Here is a 19052-nt window from a genome sequence, read left to right on the forward strand (position 1 = left end):
TGCTGGCTCTGGAAATCAGATGTTTGAATGTTTTCCTCAATAGACAACCGGCAATGTGGGGAATCACATACTGCCTTGATTTGGTGCACCTACAAACCCTGAAGGCCCTGATCAGCCTCAGCAGGGCCTCCCCCACCCCTGCAGGCCCTGGGCTCCTTAGACGGACCTTGGATCCACCCTGAAGCCTCATCTCTGTTCCTGCCTTGGACTTACGTTTCAGCCTTTCCAGGCCTGTCTCTGGCCCCATCTCCTGTCCCTCCTGCCTCCCTGGAGAGACTTGGACCTGTTTCCATCACTTGCCATGGCCATCAATGGGCACTGTGACCAGCACCCTGCTCAGCCCACCCTCCTCAGATGCTGCAGGGTGGTCTGTGAGGGCACTGCCTGTGCTGTGGCCACCCTCAGCTTCCAGCTAATCCTGGCTCATGGAGGGAGGTGTCTGCTCCCTGTCCATTCCTCCATCACATATCCTACATGTCCTACACATTCATAGAATCATAGAATGGTTTGGGTTGGAGGGGACCTTTAAAGGCCATCTAGTCCAAACCCCCTGCCATGGGCAGGGACATCTTCAACCAGATCAGGTTGCTGAAAGCCCCGTGGAACTTGACCTTGAATGTTTTCAGGGATGGGGCACGCACAGCTTCTCTGGGCAACCCATCCCAGTGTCTCACCACCCTCATCGTAAAAAATTTCATCCTTCTATCTAGTCTGATGTTGGAGAAGAAAAAGAATAACATGAAGATCCCACCCCACAATTTGATGGTGTGCAACACTCACCGCCCTGCAGTTCCTGCATGCTCACAGCCCTGGGATGGCCGAGCTCCAGCCAAGCCAGACTCCTGCGGGGAAGAGAAACCGCTCCAGCTCCGTTCATAGGGAGCGTGGTGGAGGGAGATGCTAAAGCAACCCGGGGCGCAGCTGGAGCCAAACCGTTTCCTTCTCCCTTCGGTCCCTAGGGTGCCAGGCGGGCGGGAGAGGGTCACCCCTGGGTGGAAGGCCCGTCAGCACGGGCAGTGACACCGCGCAGGGCCCCGCTGCCCACACGCCCAACGCGTGGGTGCTGGGCGCAAGGATGGCTTTGGGATGGCCGGGCTGCCAGCTCGCTGCGGTGGAGCCCCCGCGGGCTTCGCACGCCTCGGGGATGGCGGGTCACCGGCGCGAAGCCACAGGGCGCCGCGGTAGCGCTGATGGAGGAAGCGGGCGGGGGCTGCGCGGGCGCGGAGAGATGCGCAGCCAGATGGGGGGGACGCGGTGCCGCGCCGCAGCGCCGGAGCTGGCGGGCTGTGCGGGGGAGGGGGACCGGGCAGCGCGGGGGAGGGGGGGGGCGTTGGGCTGCGCGGGGAGGGGGGGCCGCGCTGCGCGGGGGGGCGCCCTTGCGCGCCGGCTTGCGCGGCCGGGTGACGCCACAAAGGGCGGCCCCGCCCCGCCCCGCCCCGCCGCGCCCCGCCCCGCCGCGCCGCCCCACGTGCGCGCCGCCCCGCCGCGGCAGTGCGCAGCCGGCGGCCCCGCAGGCAGGTGGGAGCGCGGCGGGCGGCAGGGCCCCCCCGCCCCGCCCGGCCCCCCGCCCCGGCCCGCCGCCATGGGCGCCTGCCCCCGCCGGCCGCCGCCGGCCCCCCGCCCCGCCGCCTGAGGCAGCGCGGCTGGACGGGCAGCGCCTCGCCCGCTGCCCCGGCCCCGGCCGCCACCATGGGGGCCGCCGCGGTGTGCCGGAGCGCCGCCACCTCCGCCGGCTTCCTCACGGTGAGTGTGTGCGGGGGGGCAGCGCCCGCGCAGGGTCCGCGGGGCGCGGTGCAGTGCGGGGCTGCCGCCCGCCCCGGGGGGGAGGGAGGGTGGGTGTCCGCGTGTATCTGCGTGTCGCGCTGTCCCCCCGCCGCGGTGCTGCCCGCCCCCGCCCTGGCGGCGGGCACCGGCTGGGGGCTGCAGCCCCCGCGCTGTCCTCGCCATCCCCCTTTTCCTGCGGGCGGGCTGGGGGCGGCATCCTCCCCGGAGCCTTCGTCCAGGGCTGCGCCGCACCCCGAGGGCTGAGGGGTGCCTTGCCCCGTGCCCAGCACCGGGCTGTGGTCCGTCCCCTCCATCCCTCCCTCCGTCCCCCCCAGCTGCTTTCCTTGCCACCCTTTGGGCAGGCAGCAAAAACTCAGCGCCGCTAATTGCAGGCAGCCGCCCGGAGTTAACACAGAAATATTTTCCGGTGGGTTCACCTCCAGGTTTCCCTTCCCAGGTAGGGCCCTTCCCAGCCTGCGCTTCAGGGCACCATCCCGGCTTTTTGGCGGGGGGAGAGACGGTAATTCGGTGTGTCTGGCACACGCCGCAGCAGCTGCTGCGGCTGGGTTGTGTAACCAAGGAGTGCACTTGCTCTTGAAGTCAAGGTGGATCTTAGCAAGCTGGTGCTGGCTCGACAGGAATCAGAGTAAACAACAACAATCTCAAGCCAGGAGAGCATTAGCCGGGGTAACAGCCTTGTAGCTTTGAAGGCGAAGGGTAACTGCACAGAGCTGGAGCAGCTGGGGTGCATGCACGGTGCTGGCTGGGTGCTCCCAAGTTTTCCCATGTTTCCCGCTGGGAGAGGAGAGTGCTGCAGCACATCTGGAAGATGAGATGCTGATGGGGAGTTTGAGATACGCAGCTCCAGCTGGGATCCTGGAGGTCAGTGGGGAACGGTGGGTATAGAGTGAAGAGGGGGCAGAAAGGGCAATGTGAAGGTGGAGGGAAATGCAACAGCAGTTTTGCAAAATGAAGCTGGGACTGCAAGCGGGTGCGTATTGCTTCTGCACGCATGTATTCTAACCTCTGTGTGTGCTGATTGTACGAGCAAATGAGCTGTAAGGCAGAATTCCCGTTTGCTCGTGAGCCGGCAGGATGCTCCCTTGGCCACCAGCCAGGGTTTCCTCATCCGACATCTTATCTTCAGAATTGTGGGTAACTCCCTTCGGCCCCACAAGGAGTTAATGTTTTTCCAGGCCGATGCAAGTAGGTTCAAATCAGTAGCTGGTGGGTCTCTTACTGCAGCAAACCCAAAGCCGCCCAGCCCGCTTGGTTTTTGAGCGATAGTGGCTCTGTAGCAGTTGTGTAAGGATGGTGTTGGTCTTGCGTTCCCTTGCTTGGTGGGGGCTTCAGGCAGCCACCAGCTGCTGCAAGGTAGGTTCCACCGTCTCCCCCAATGCCCTCACCTCGAAGTGGTGTGATGTCACCTTGCTTTGACTCAGGGCTTTTGGGAGCTTGGGGGATTTCATCTGCTTGGAGCAAAACCGGGGATGCCGCAGACGCTTGCAAGCTCGGGTCCATGCTGGCTGCAGGAATAGCTGCTGGGTTTTCCTTCATGGGGACCAGATGTGCTGGTGCTGCTGTTTTGGCACGCTCAGCTGCCTGTGTTTCGCTCTCAAGACATAGCAAAGGGACTGCTGAGCTGGCTAAGCCCCAGACTCGGCTTCACAAACCCCATACCAGCTGCAATAGCTGGTCACGTTGCAAGAAGCAGAAACTTGCTTTACTCTTTGGTACTCTCCTCACAGGCAACTTTTTTCTGCTTGATCCATTTTACAGTGAGCGGGGCAGGAGATGGGCTCCTGTCTGCAGAGTTACCATAAAACTTCCAGACCAGTCTGTTTGTCTTTTTGAGTTTGTTTCATTTTTTTTTTTTTTTCTCCTTCAATGTTGGAAGCAACTTCCTGGTGCTGGTCGGTGGAGGGTGCAGCTGACCTTCAGGAAGGGTGGTGGGCTGGACAGCTCGTCCCTGACCCGTGCCAAGGCATTGCCATGGAGCCAGCTGCAATTTCTACCAAATTCTGCTGGTTTTGCATGGAAACGGCTCCCAGAGTATCAATTTAGCACTGTTGGGCCCTGCTCACTCGCAGCATTCTGCTCCTGCTCTTCTCTACTGGGCTGGCAGCAGGGCAGCACTGTACACAACCCGAGATTATGACTGTCCTGAGGTGTCACCCCGTTTCAGGACACAAATGCCTGTTGATCCACCAACTTTCTGCTGGCATTTTGACTCACCGGGCCACCGAGTGGGTTTGGGTCCCAAATGAGCCACTGTATTCCTAGTCACATCCCCCATGCATGTGCACGGGAAGCTTGTGGCCTCCTAAAAGCTATTTACTGTGCACATTGCTCACCGGGTCTCTCCTGCAGCATGCAGCTCCTTAAGAGAATGATGGAGGCATGGCATAGATGTGACCATTGAGATGGAGTCATCAAACTGGGTGGTGGCAGGGTGGCTCATGCTCACGTCAGCTGCAGGGTGCTGCTGGCTCAAGGGTTTGTTTTTAGCTGAGCGCAAAGGTCCCCTTGTCTGAACTGTTTCCCTGACGTGCAGAAGTGAAAATGAGTGTTTCCCGGCCTGATCTGCTTTTGTACCATATTTATTTTGTACCATAAAATCTCCACGTGTTGGAATGGGGGGAGGTGGCTGGGAAGTGCCTTTGCCTGTGCAGCGTGGGGCATTGATGCAGAGTTGGGGATGCTCTTTGGGATTGTGGCCGCCCTGTCCCACTTAACCTTTTTTGGCTTCAGTGTCGAGAGCTGCTCCTGCACCGAGTATGGTGAGTAGCACTGCAACTGCTCAGAACCAGATCTGCTCTTCAGTGTTTTCTTGCACCAATTCCTTTTTTCTGTGTTTTATTTTCTTACCCTATACACTTTCTTTGTTACTGGAGTAATGAACTGAAATCCAGCAGCTAAGCAGAGCTCACTTCATTATTCTGTTGCTTTTGTCACCAAAACTGGGTGTATCCAGCCCCAAAGGTCTAGGTTTGGGTGCTGCTTGCTGGGCAGTCCTGCGGACGAGGGACCAAACCAGCAGACACCTCTTTTTGTTGTGCTCCTCCTGGCCTTCTCCTTCAGAGATGTGAGTGGTGCCAGCCACAAAACCTGAGCAGCTGATTTTTTTTTTTAGGGATCGGGGGTGCCAATCTGAATAAATAGCAGATGCTCAGCACTGCTTAGCCTTCCCCCACTGAGACTTGCTCTTGTCCCTAAGCTTGGAAGTGCATGTGCAACTGAAGATCTGGAGGGACTCAAAAGCACCAGTGCTGCTTTGCTTGAGATAGTGTTTGAAACACCAAACCCAGACCTGGTGCTGTTACGGTAGCGCAGGTCCCACTGGCTTCAGTTGCCCGGATGGGTGATGGAAAGATACTGGAGACAGGAAGAAAAGGGAGAGCGGGAGAGGATCCGTGGCATGTGCTTACAGCAGGGTTGTCCATGAGTTTCTTGAGGTCTGGCTTGATGCAGAGGGAGAGAATCAGGATCCCAGACAGCAACACACAGCTCATCCCCGGAGAGGCAGGAGAGCCTCTGCCTGTCCTGCCTCTCCCAACATCCTGTCCTGCTCGGCACTGGCACTGGGAGGAGGAAGGAGTATCATAGGTGATAACCCCTCACGCCACCTCGAGAGGCTGGATCCTGCTGCATCTGGTTTGCTAACTCAGGGTTGCATCATGAAGATTACTGGGGGGGGGGGGGGGGGGGCGGGGGGAGGGTGGTGGCAGGTTTCCTTATAGCCAGCTAAGCGCTTTGTTAAATCATGTCTTAGGGGAGGGGAAAAATAAAATTCATCCTGTAAGCCTTTGCTGCCTGCCAGGGCAGCCCTGCTTTTTAATTTGACGTGCCGTAATTAGCCTGGCCATGTAGGATCCTCGTCAACTCCTGTGGGCTTGCCTGCTTTTGCCTGCTCTGTAATTGCTGCTTCAGGGGGGGTGGGGAATATTGAAGTGTTTTGTACAAATCCCGAGCTGTAAATTATTTAGCAGGTGAAACAGAAATGTGCTGTATGTTTCCAAGAAGCAAGAGAAGCAAGAGACTGCACCAAAAATGACGCGGCGCAGCTTGCAGCTCTGCCGCGATGTGCCTTCTGCAGAGTCATGTTGTTGGGAGGCTTTCTTTTTTTTTTTCCCCTTCTGAATATATTCTTGTTGGCTGGTAGCCCAGAATAGGTAGCAGAGCAAGAGGCGAGGGCTTGTATGACATAGCCAAGCAATTTGTGTGCCTGGCTGTGCAGTTGGAAAGCGTTAGGGTCTCTGGTCTTTTTACCTTCAGTCTAGGAAGGCACCTTTGGAAATTCAAGGTAACGTTGGCTCGTTCCTCTCTCTCCCTCCTAACTCAGCCTGCAGCTGTTTGAAAATGTTTTGTATTGCTTTGCATGCTGTATGAGGTTGTGTCAGCCTTTCTTTTGATACGCCTTTTTTCTTGGGGTCTTATCTCCATTGGCATAACTGACATTAAATCCATGGACCCAGAGGTCTTCTGGAGGGAGCAGAGGTCCTGCTTGGTAGCTGGAGCTTCTCCTGGGGGATGGAGCAGCCGAGATCCAAAGGCATTTAGGGATTAAAGCCCTGGGGTTGGAAACAGGTAAACAGATTTGTAGCCATCATCTAGCCGTGCCCAGCTGGGTACAGTTCAGTGTCTGAAAACTGGAGACCTTTTACCTGTATCTGATGCAATGAGGAACTGAGTTTCAGCAGAGCTCCTCAAAGAGCTTAAAAATAGCATCAGGTTTTCTCTTCTGTTACTAATGCATCCGGTTTAAAGTGGGCTCAGGTGTGGTTGGAGGCTTGAAGTGTAACATCTCTTGCGGTCACATCAAACCCTACGCTTGCACAGGGTCATAAAAAGTCATGGAAGGGCAGAGAGGTGAGGAGCAGTCTGGTAACAGCTGCTAGCCCGGATTTCATCCTGGCTTGCGTGGTTTAGAAAAGTAACTATTTGAACAAGTGCAGATTAACAAATACAGAGGAGGAAAGTTTTACAGGTCAGAGCTGCCACCTGCATGTGGTTTTTGACTTCAGGGCAAGTGCCTGGCTAGCGCTGGAGCCTCTCAGCCTTGAAATGCAAAGCTGGTCTGAATTCTCCTGGGGTGACCAGGTAGCACGTACTGCTGAAACACAATTAGCAGTATTTACCGCCCTGGCAGGGTTTCAGTATAAATGATGCTTAGTCTCACCAAGAAGCATGGTGTCAAATTTAAGGATTATAATCGTAGCTGGTGATGTGTCCGGAGGGCGTGCTGCCACCTGCTCTGGTTCTCTTCCACTCTGACCTTGCTGAGGTCCCTCCCCTGGGTGTAGAAACATCTCGGTGGTCCCACAGCTCTGGGACATCCCTTGTGATCCTGCAAGGGACTGCTGGCAGAGAGGCTCCAGTTGCATGCTGTTGTTGACTAATACCTCCCTCCCATCTGTCTTCCAGCTGCTCATGCTCCTTGGCACCACTGATGGTCAGTCAAAGCTGACCTCCGAGCAGAATGCCATCAGCCTCTCCCCAGGCAAGTACCGCCACCTTGACCGTGCCACCAACAAAGAGCTGATCTGCGACAAATGTCCCGCAGGAACCTATGTGTCTAAACATTGTACAAAGAGTACCTTAAGAGAGTGCAGCCCTTGTCCAGATGGGACTTTTACTAAGCATGAGAACGGCATAGAGCGGTGCCACCCTTGTAGAAAACCCTGTGAACTGCCAATGATTGAGAAAACTCATTGTACTGCCTTGACTGACCGCGAGTGCACTTGCCTGTCTGGTACGTTTCAGACAAATGATACCTGCGTCCCTTACACCGTGTGCCCGGTCGGCTGGGGCGTCCGCAAGAAAGGAACCGAGACGGAAGACGTTAGGTGCAAGCCGTGCCCTCGTGGTACCTTTTCTGATGTGCCTTCTAGTGTGATGAAGTGCAAAACATACACTGACTGCTTTGGGAAAAACATGGTGGTCATCAAGCCAGGGACGAAGGAGAGTGACAACGTCTGTGGTTCTCCAGCATCTCTTCCGAACATGTCTTTGACTTCATCAAGCACCGAAGCGAGCGAAGAGCCCTATGAAGTTCCACCAACTGCTCATCTTCCCAAAGGTAATGTTCACCACCGAAACACAGACGTGGTTCTGGTCATGGGGTTGAGTTCCTGCCTCTGTCAGGGTTCATTTTGGGCTGTTCAAGGCCAGCCTAGTCTAAAGCGTGGATGGTGCTTTTGCTTCTTGGCCAGAAGGCAGCTCCAGAGTGCATCCCGTTGCCCTCGCTTGTGTTAAACCACATTTAACGACATTTTCACTGGGACTGTAGGCATGATTGGACTCCTGGCTCTTCTGCTGTTTGGGCTGGAAGGACATCATGTTCCCCAGCCTTCCGTTCAGTCTTGTGTGTTGTGCTGGCACAAGTCTTTGTGCAGTTGTGGCAGACCTGAGTTGGGATGCAGCAGGAAAACCCAGAGGGGAGAGGAGCTTTGCTTCACCAGACTCCTCTGATGGATTCACTGCTTTCATGCCTGTGCATTCCTCACTGCATTTCGCCCTCTACTGTGCCAGCATATCGGCTTGCATGGGAACTGTTGCCAAAATAGCCCTCCAGAAGCCTAGGCTGCCCCATAACTTGTTTTATTTCTTCAGTCTTTTAAGATTTCCATTAGTTACCACTGGTGGGGAGAACCAGGTTGAATTCCCTATTCTCTTGCTTAATTGGAAATGGTACATCATCCCAGTCTTTATTGAGATGCTTTAGCTGTGGTGGTTGCAGTGATGCTGTAGGACCCCATTTGAGCTGGTGCTCGGCACTCTTTGGGAAGCAGCTTCCTTACAGTGTCTCAGGTGGGGCATTTTAATTAAAAAAATGCAACTTGTGGTGGCCTGAACACCTGAGTTGGTAGATGCAATAGTAGGGAATTGCTGACAGCAGTAGGCTTGCAGTGCTTCTCCTTTGTTAGGTTTCAAAGCTTGATATGACGGTGGTGTGTCATTGGGAGAGGACAGGAGGGTGTTCCCTGAACTTTGAAATCAACTGTAGACAATTAGGTAAAAGTTAAAGCATTTTCCCTGTTTGTATCCTGGTCAGAGTGTTTTGAATAACCAAGTCGGAGGCAAAATCAGGTTACAGATGGTAACACCCACTCTCGGGCTCAACTGGTATGAGACATGATCTTCAAAAGCCAAGTTTCCAAAGTAAGCTCTAGTTTTTGCCACAACACCCTTCCTCTTCTCACCAGGGTTTGGTCAACCATCTGGCTGGGACCTGAGAGCTGCTGGTTGATAAGAAAACTCAATAAAGATGGAAAGTAGCTCTTAGGGGAGGAAGTTTGGTTGCTTCTGTTTCTTCAGAAGCCTGTGTTGTAGTTGATGCATCCACACCCCCTTGCAGTGCTAATTAAAAAAAAGTTTGTGCTTCCTTAGCAAAGCCCAGTAAAGAGGTACTAAGCCTCCAAATTATCGTGTATTTCTAGCCCAAATTCCACAATTGGAGTAAAGCAAATGTTTGTAAACCTAAGAAAGAACAAACTACTCCCTCAAAGTTGTAGGTTTTCTGAGAAGTACTGGACGTGGAACAGACAAGATTGACAGCATGCCTTTAGTAACTTTTTTTTTTTTCCAAATTTTTTTTTCAGTGAGCTGCCACTAGCCTTAACCAGTAAGGGTCAATTTTACCTTGAACCTACCCGTGTAACTGTACCCATCTGTGCCCAGAGCCAAACCTCAGCTTCACCTCTTCCCTTTCTCGCAGCCTAGCATTGGGTTTCTGTCTGCTGGCCAAGCAGATGCTCAGGCAGGTCTTAGACTGTGATGTGATGCCGTATCGTGTCTCTGGTGCTATGACACTGAACTCTCCTCTCTTTCTGCAGGTCTGAACTCTTCAGTTCCTGATTTTGTCCCCTCTCCAGCACCACACGCGTCCAGCAGCATGGCACAGCCGGCAGACTACTACAATGAAACCTCAGCCAACGAGACGGACGGTGCTGGTGGGACCCTCGCCACCGGCCAGGCGCAGAGCTACCGGCACAAGCAGACCAGCCAAGCGCTGGAGAAGCAGCCGTCGCTGGAGATGGTGGGGGGTGAGAAGTCCAGTGTCCCATACAGGCCCCCCCGGCGAGGTCCACAGAATGTCCACCAGCACTTCGACATCAATGAACACTTGCCATGGATGATTGTCCTCTTCCTGCTGCTGGTCCTGGTGGTTATCGTTGTCTGCAGTGTCAGAAAGAGCTCACGGACTCTGAAGAAGGGACCCAGACAAGATCCCAGTGCCATTGTGGAAAAAGCTATTATGAAAAAGTCTACCACCCCCACACAGAACAGGGAGAAGTGGATCTATTACTGCAACGGGCATGGTGAGCAGTAGCGACTGGGGGCCATGGGGGCAGTGTCCTCTCCGCTGTCTCACATGGTTTTTGGAGGGGCCACTCCCATGTCCAGTGACCAGTTGCTTTTCTGATTTGCTGGGTCTTGGTAGTGAGGACAAAGCCTATGTACTATGTACTGGTTCCTCAGACGTTTGTTCATCCTTGGCTTCTCCCCCTTCCTGTTCCCATGGTGGGTCCTGGCTCCTGAAGGAAGGGTTAATGGAGGGAATGTTACCTGCTTGCCCCACTAGCTCCTCTCCATCTTCCCAACCATCCTTGGTAGAAGGATCGTCCTTCCCCCTTTCCACTTCCCTTTTGTTTCATATTTTTTACTTTCTTAGTGACTCAGGCGTGGGTCTGGTTGTCTTTCCTATTGTCCTTTTTCCCCTCATCCTGTCTGTTTCTGGAAGGCTGAGTCATCCCCTGCCTCTTGGCAGCCTCTCAATTTCAGGTTCTTAGCCCTAAATCCCAACTGCTGGCGTGTGTCCCCAGCCCTTCGCCCATGCTGGAACCAGGAAGGTTGTCCTTAAAGGCTGTATTGTGGACGTGTACAGCTCTGAGTGTCATGAGGGCTTCCTGGAGGCTCCGCTTTGTAGCGTTTTCTGTTCTTTTGGTGGATGACTTGCTGTCAGCTTTTTGCAAGACTTTAAAGATGACCCACTGTGGTCATTACATTGAAATTTGTAAAAATCAATGATTAATCAACAGTAGCATGAATGTGAGCACCAAGCAGCCATGATCTCCCTAGTAGGATGTGTGGTTCTTTCTCAACAAAGCTACAGTGGCAGTTTTGCCCCCCCACCCCCATCCTGTGCCAACCGCACTGACAAGTCCTTACTTTGGGTTGAGGTTGCTCAACCTTAAACATCCGCTCACAGTTAACCTTTAGAAAAGCACATTTAACAAGGGGGGAAGCAAACAAAGAATGGATTGAAAAAAAGATTGGAAGGTTTAAGAGATCAGTGCTCGATGAAAGTCATCCTTGAGTGCTTAAGTACAAAGCAAAGAAGGCTTTGAGTCAGGCGTCTTCTGTCACGTACTCTCTTCTTCCTCCTGCCGATTAATAGATCTACACTTTGTTTGCCTTCATTAATGCTTTTATAGAACCAGTAAGGTCTTGTTGGAATTAGTTTTGTGCCTTCTGTTGTGTTTGCACTACTTACCAGGTTTTTTTAACTCTCTTCCATCCTTGGGGTGCAGTTTCTTGAGCTTTTTGCCATTTTAGATAACTCTTGCCAATAACCCCTGCACCCCATTGTCCCTAAAATCTGTGGTGCCTGAAGCGTGGTCCTTGAGACTGTGGTGAGTGATCTGCAACAGGGCTGCAGAACCTTATTACACATCCTTATTTGTGGACACTACCAGAAATACTACATGGCTTTGGCCATGGTTCATTGGCCAAAAGCGGCTGGTTGTTACTAATTTGTAGTAACTCTTTTCCTCGAGACTTTAATTAGCAGTTGGATGAATTTCTGACGCTCTCCTGGTGGTTTTCTTGGTTTGTTTGTTTTTGTTTTTTTTTTTTAAACATCTCAGAGCAGGGGTTGAGTTTCTACAAGGCAGAAGTGCTGGAGTGTGAAGAGCAGATGGAGTTGTTTTGAGCAGGTGCCACTCTGGTTTTTAACTTGATGTTTCAGACCCTGTGCCAAAATGCCTGCCCTGCAGGTGGCCCTTCTGGAGCTGCCTTTGTGGGCAGTGTCACGTGTTTGGTCACCAAGCATGAGTCAGGTTAAAGAAATGGTGCAGTTAAGGTGATATGTGGTGAGCAGCAAGGCTGTGTTAACCCATATACACCTATAACTTCACCTCCCAGATCTTGTCATCCTTTGGGGGACAGCATCATCCACGGGTCATCCTGTGCTTCCCAAGATGAGGGGACAGCATCATCCACGGGTCATCCTGTGCTTCCCAAGATGAGTTGTTCCCGTCTTCTCTGTAGTCCTTTAACAGCTGAAATCAGCTAGTGCATCAAATTCACAAGATACTTGCTAAGTTTTCCCCTTGTCTTGGGAATTAAGCTGGATCTAACAGCAAAACCACACTTAGGTGATAAACTGGTGCAGCACCTGATCGAGTCTCTTGGGTCTGGAGGCAAATTGCCCCATTACTCTGGGCTCCTGGCTGGGCAGTTTTGCACATTTCTCTCATTCATTCTTGCAATAGTCATGCTGGTTCTGTGTTGGCATGGGTGGCTTCATGGCTTTCCTCATGCCACTGAATGTCCTCAGTTGAACTTTGTGTAATGAAGGCAGATGAGCGCAAACCAATTAATGTTTTGTCTTGCTTTTAGTGCAGCTCTGGTGTTGCCTGAACCACGTTGCGCTAGCTGGAAGAGCCTCGCTCATTAGTTCTTTCTTGGTGGTGGTTCTTTGTCATGTTGGATATGGAAATTGTTCTCCTCCGCGGTCGTGTATAAATCCCTTTGGTTTTCCTATTGAAATGTCTGGCTCTTCAGACTGTTTGCTTGAAATGAGAGAAGATGTAGTGCCATAGAGGAACTGACCTTTTATTTAATAACTGGCTCTACAGCTAAGATGTACTGCAGACCTGCAGCCTCGTGGCTTAGCTTTCTGCTGCTCCAGCAGTGTTTGTACCCAAATCATGCTTCCTCCTGAAGCAGCATTTCAGACAGGGGTGAATAGAGCCAGGAACAGACAGGTCCGGGCTGTTGCAGAGAGGAAATCTTTCTCCTCTGATGCTGCTAGCGCAGATCCCTCCATGGTAAACTGCCAGAGCAAAGCCTCCATAGATGTGAGGACCACAGCTGCTCCCTAGATCTTGAGGTGCCTGCCTGGTTTGTGGTTGCACTAGGGGTGTGGAGGGCAAGCAGTTAGGTTTAAATCTTCTTTCGGGGCTGGGGGTGAAGTCCCAGAGTCTGGTGCTGGCAGTGCACCCACATCTGTATGATCACCCCACCTATGTGTTGGCTGTCCATGCCAGCAAGGGATTGGACCATGTTTATTGCCAGGGCAAAGACTGTGTATGTGGCTGTTGCACACAGTCTCCCCACTGCTGCCTCCTCCTAGTTTCCTAGTTTACCATCTCCTCCCTCCTAATCCTGTCGGTAAACAGATTTAACCTTTGAAAGGGAATACCGGGTCTGAGGTAGGCGCCGCAGCCTCTGTGCAGAGGAGCTGTGGAGCCCTCACACCAGCACCCCTCAAGCCTCCCGTGGTACCAGACGGCCATCCAAGGCTTTGCTGGTTTGGATTTTATTGCTGAATGCTTCAAGCCCAGCAGTTCAGAGTGAAGCGTGGTCAGGGTGGCACTAGCACTGCTTGGTGCTGGAGCAAAGACATCTCACTGTGGTTAGGCTCCTTCCCAAAAGAGGAGGATTTTTGAGTGGAAGCCGTGGCTTAAACTCTTGCCCGGTTCCTGAAGGCACTGGATGTATTGAATTGCTTCAATTGTTGACATGGGCGTGTGATCCTAAACAGCAGTTGTCTTGGGGTGTTTCACTTGTCCTCGTCTCCCCGTCAGGTGGTGTTTGTGCCCTGTGCTCTCTCTAGTGATAATACACGCCTTAAATAACAGCCCAAACCTAAAAATAGTAGCTTGGGAAGCCGGTGTTTAAACTTAACCTGTGTCCTTAACATGGATGTGTTCCAGCTGAGACAGCAAATGCTGGTGATTCTCACTGGATGAAATGGTTCAGAGGTCTGGGAAGAGCTTGTGATGACTAACGGCCTGAGTTAGCGGCCAGCCTACCTCTGCATCTCTCCCCACGACGGGGCCTCTCCCAAGAGCTCTGAGGTCTCATCTACATGGGATGGGGAAGGCAGAGCAACACCAGCCGCGCCACTGTGGTTGGAGAAGTGGACCTCTTGTTGTTTCAGCTGGCTCTTGTATTGTAGCCCTGCAGATGGGAATCCAAAGGGCAAAAGCAGTTTGCCAAAGATTTCGAAAGAAATTATCAGCATGGTGCCTGAATGACATGGGTACTGGGCTGATAGTGCTCTGTGGTTTTAACCTTGTGCGACTGCTTTCTTGTAGAAGATCAAGAACAGCCCACACACTGGAAACGCTTTCTTCTAAACAGTCTCCTGTTCCCTTTCTTCAGCTGCTTCCAAAGGCAAGGAATTGAGCTTGCAGAAACCTTTCAGTGAAAACTGAGAATTAAAGCCTGTCTCTTGAATGTCTTGGAAACACCAAATTTGGCATCAGTCTATGCCAAACATGAAGATGGGCTTGAAATAATCTTGCAATAATTGCTGATAGTGTTGTCTTTGACTTTTACCTGTTGAGTAGCAGAGGATGAAAGGCAATAACTGTGTAAATTGCTATGATCTTGGGTAAAACCTGTGTATAGAAGAAGCTGCTTGAAATGACATGCTAAGAAGCGAGTTTGGGGATTTTTTTTTTTTTAGTTGAAAGATTGAAGAACAGATCTTGGCAGCACTGGGCTGGCATGAGATGCCATTTCCCTTTTATTTTTCTTGAAGTCCTGTAATTGCACGTCATTGCAGTGGGTGGTGAGAGCAAAGCCAGCAAGCCTCTGGTTAAATAATCAGAAAAATAAACTGTTCTGCAAAAGCTCTTTGCAGCAGAGATGGAGCTGAGGCTTGACTGCAGGTAGAAGAGTGCATACTGAAGAGGGCTCAAGATCAGAGTGGGGAGCTGAGGGGTGGTGCTGGAAAGATGGGGAGCATCAGAATTTGGGCGTCTTCGTGGCTCAGTTTTTGGGATGCCCAAATTGTTGTCAGCATGTTGGGAGTCAGGATCTTCTTGGCTGGTGATTTGTAGGGAATAGTCCTTGGCTTGGAGCTCTGTTGCTGTAGGACCAGGGTTAGGCTTGAGCTTGATCTGCTCCCAGGGAAGTTCTTGAGAGTGTTGAAGAGGGAGGGACCACATCCTTGTACGCTGGAGAGCCTGCCACTGTGCTGGTACGCTGGCAGTATGCATCAGGATGTCGGTGTCATTGCAGGCTTGTCTTCACATGGAGTCAAGGTACTAATTTGTGGTTAGTATTGGAAGATGCTTATCAGAGTGAAATTACATGATTCTTTTAAAGAGACAGCACATTGACTAAAAAAAGCCTACAGATAACCATAATCTTTTCTATAGATCCATCACCTAATGAAGGTAAGCAAGTGCATTGAAACAACCCAGCAGGGGGTATTCCTCCTCAAGCCTGGTGTCACTCCCTGTTCAACTGCTACCCTAAGTAAGGAAACAGCTGCAGGGATGGCACTACTTCAGATGCTCCTTTGGGACCCCTCCTTAGTGCTGGTATGGGTAAATGAGATGAAAGCCACTTACTGCAGTGGTTTTGTTTTGTAGTTTTCCCTTTGATCAGCTCCTGAATGGGTCACAGCTTGGTGGCAGGAGCATCATACTGGGAGGCAGGGTGAGGATGGAAGGGCTGTGGTGGAAACAGACCCCTGGGGACTCTGTCTCTTCTGCACGTCTGCAGAGCATGGGGAGGAGTGATGGAGTTAAAAGCTTCACCAGCCTCAAACTGTGGTAGCCTCAAGGTTTTGTGCCGAGACCAGAGGTAGGGTGGAGATGGCCAGCAGCATCTCAGGAGGGCAGGTGTGCCCATTGTGGCTAACATTATTTGGTAATTGCTGTTGTGCCTGGAGAGGAGCAGCCCTGGGCTTGTGTGCAAACCCTAATATGACTCTGGCAGGCAGAGCATGAGATGAGGGATTGATGATTGTTTACCTGCCAAAACGGAGAGGCCGAAGGTGTTGGCTTGGAGTTTTTTGATTGGTTGTTGGGGTTTTTTTCAAAGCAGTCAATCTTCTGGCATCTGCAGCCTAATGATCTGCTGGTCCTCTAATGTCAGCCTGTCCACTTCTGCAGAGTGAGACCCAGGCAGAAACGTAGCTTGTTAAATTGGAAGGGGCAGACGTGTGCTGGGCACCACAAGGAATATGGATGCTGTGGTACTGCTGAGCCTTAAAACAAGCCTGCTCCCTCACTGGAGCTTGTTTGGCCGCACGGGAGCTCTGTGTTTCAGGCTGTGTTTGCACCAACACAGGCGTGATGCTCTGCTTCGGGATGAGACGAAGCAACTCTGTCTGCAGTGCAGACCTGTGCCATGGGAGCATTGGGGTGATATCTGATGAGTTTGAAACACCATCTTCCTCAAACTACTCACAGCTTCTCTCAGCTTTGCCCCAAACTCATCCTTGACCTTTTGAGAAACTATGTTGTTTCCAAAGTGCATTTGCAGGAGCTGACCAAGGCTTCATGGTATAAGGGAGCCTTGGAAAACACAGGTGAAGGGAGGCTGCTGTTCTGCTCTGAGAGAAAGAGAACTAATCATGTGCAGGTTTATCATCTCTTGCTCCTCAGCCTTATTGCATTAGCAGGCTTGCGTTAGGCAGCTGCTTGATCACTTTTTATGCATGTTGCTATGTGAGCCATCTATTCACAACATGTGCAGGGTGGCATGGAGCTGTCCTGGGAAGCTAGTATATTTGCTCCCAAATCTGCTTTAAAAAAAAAAAAAAAACAAAACCAAAAAACCATGGGTCAAAATTCCTGGGTGGCCCTTGGACTAATTTAATAAGGGATCAGGATTTGTTGCCTGCCTGTTAAGGTGTAGTGCCGGGTGTTGGAGGCAGGGCAGCTCTGGAGAGAGAAGAGGGCTGTCCCTGTAGAAAAACATGCCGAACTTAGTTTCTTTTTGCCAAAAATGCAGCACTGGTTTCTGTACCAGGAGGGCTGTGATTTCTCACGTTGGTAAGGCTCTCACACATCTCCTCAAATAACAAGGCAGATATTTTTTTTTTCTTTGCTTGCTGAGGCTTTGTCTAGGGGGGAAAAAATGTGGGAGGCGAATTTAATCCTCGGGTTGGCATCTGCGGGTGTCTGGATATTTATATGGCTCTGGCCGGGGCAGTGTGCTTGCTCAGGGTTACCAGCTGTCTGAGAGGGTTATAATGAAGATTAACTCTGTGAAAGCTGTTTAAAATTTAATAATTACATAAAATACTTACACTGGCCATTCCCTTTTAAACCAAAGGAAGAGCAAGTTCAAACTGCAGGTCCCCAATGCCAGCATAGGGAGATAGGCAGGGAGAGCATCCCATGGTGGTGGGCAGGACCTTGCGTGGGTCCCAAGAGGGCTGGACCAAAGGTGCTGTTATAGACGTGGATTCCACGTAGGATGTGGTGGGAAGGGAGGTCTTGTCTCATGCTGACCCTCAAGTTCACAGGTCTGAAACATGTTCAAAACCACATGTGGCTGATCACAGACCTTCCTTGACTGCCTGGTTGGGTTAAGTTATTTTCCAGAGTGTGTGGGAAGTGTTTGTCAGGAGTCAGTTTCCTGCCCTGCAAGAGTTCTCTTTGTTGTTAAAAAAAAAAAAAAAAAAAAGGCAGCAAAACCCACCACAAACAAACATCACCATTTAGTGGTTTGTTGCCCAAAAGCACTCACAGAGGATGTGAATCACTGGCTTCTGGGAGGGTCTGATACCGGCACTGTCCTCCATGGGAAAAGTAGCAAATCACTAGCAAGTCTTCATAAATGTGTCCTTTCCTCCTGTCTGGATAAAGGCTCTTGTTAGAATCATGGAAAAGTTTGGGTTGAAAGGGACCTTCAAATATCTTATAATCCAGCCCTGCTGAGGGACACCTTCCACTAGACCAGGCTGCCCAAAGCCCCGTCCAGCCTGGCCTTGAACACTGCCAGGGATGGGGCATCCACAGCTGCTCTGGGCAGCCTGGGCCAGTGTCTTACCACTCTCACAGTAAAGAATTTCTTCCTAATATCTGATCTAAATCTACCATTTTTCGGCTTAAAGCCATTCCCCCATGTCCTGCTGCTTTAGGCCCTGGTAAAATGTCTCTTTTCATTTTTCTTTTAAGCCCCTTTAGGTAGTGACAGGCTGCTATAAGGTCTCCCTGGAACCCTCTCTTCTCCAGGCTGAACAACCCAAGCTCTCTCAGCCTGTCCCCACAGCAGAGGGGCTCCAGCCCTCTGACCATCTTCATGGCCTCTTCTGGACTTGCTGCAGCAGGTCCATGTCCTTCTGGTGCTGGGGGCTCCAAAGCTGATGCAGCGCTGCAGGGGGGGTCTCACCAGGGCAGGGCAGAGGGCAGAGCCCCCTCCCTCGCCCTGCTGCCCACGTGGCTGGTGATGCAGCCCAGGGCACGGTTGGCTCGCTGGGCTGCAAGTGCACATGGCCGGTCTTGTTAGATTTCTCATCCACCGGCACCACCAAGTCCTCCTCAGCAGGGCTGCTCTCAATCCCTTCATCCCCCAGCCTGTGCTGATATTGGTGATTGCCCTGACCCAGGTGCAGGACCTTGCATACCTTCCAAACCTCCTCATTTAGGACCTGAAGTATATTTGCAGGGGGGGGAGGAATTGAGTTTCCAATAACCTTCCCTTTTTGGCAGAGATTGATGAAATCTTCACCTTTTGGAAAGGTACTTGTGTTGGGGATTTGGGATTTCTGAGTCCTGGTTTGGCAGAGCCGTGGTGTGGTGTCAACTGGAGTTTGGATGTGCCGCATCCTGGCTCGCTTGTACGTGCAGGCTCTGGTTGTGTGCTCAGGGGTAAAAATAGGCTGCTGTGGCTGTGTTCTGCATGAGTCAGGAGGATATTTGGAGGAGGTAGGTGGGCTGAGCTCAGGAACAGAGCTGGGTTTGCAGTGATTTGGAGCTTTTATCTGAACGTAGGGGAGGTTGGGCTGCATCTCCGTAGTTCTCCTGTCTGACTTTTGTGTGCCCTTGGGCTGTGCTTTCCACCCATGATGCTTCATCCTCAAGGTCTGTGCAAGTGTTTATGCCCAGCCAGCCTGTCACAGTTAGGATTTGTCACTATATACAGTGTACAAATTAATATTACTTGTCTCTGGGATACCCATGACAGTAGGTAGGTGGTGGAAGCTCCAGGTGCTCCAACTCAGATTGGTATTGGGATGGTGGAGGTCAGTTCCCACGGGTGTTGTGGATGGACTGGTGGGACCCATCCCTGCTGATGGAGGGCTGTAGCAT

The 19052-nt window shown here is 51.8% G+C and overlaps 1 protein-coding gene across 3 annotated transcripts in view; it reads left to right on the forward strand.

Annotated features, from left to right (window-relative positions):
- Positions 1 to 1547: 1547 nt before the first annotated feature.
- The window catches only part of TNFRSF21 (TNF receptor superfamily member 21), a 35696-nt gene continuing 18191 nt past the window's right edge, over positions 1548 to 19052 (forward strand). Inside the window, exons 1-3 of one of the 3 annotated variants that reach the window (XM_037392003.1) lie at positions 1548 to 1743; positions 7189 to 7843; positions 9600 to 10085. In XM_037392003.1, coding sequence (XP_037247900.1) covers positions 1690 to 1743; positions 7189 to 7843; positions 9600 to 10085 — 1195 coding nt within the window. In that variant the 5' untranslated portion in view covers positions 1548 to 1689. Of the gene's footprint in view, positions 1744 to 2524; positions 2647 to 6262; positions 6352 to 7188; positions 7844 to 9599; positions 10086 to 19052 lie in introns of those variants that run through there. The other 2 variants (XM_037392004.1, XM_037392006.1) reach the window with 2 other exon arrangements.

Source organism: Falco rusticolus, chromosome 6 (genome assembly GCF_015220075.1).
Source record: "Falco rusticolus isolate bFalRus1 chromosome 6, bFalRus1.pri, whole genome shotgun sequence".
NCBI lineage: Eukaryota > Metazoa > Chordata > Aves > Falconiformes > Falconidae > Falco > Falco rusticolus.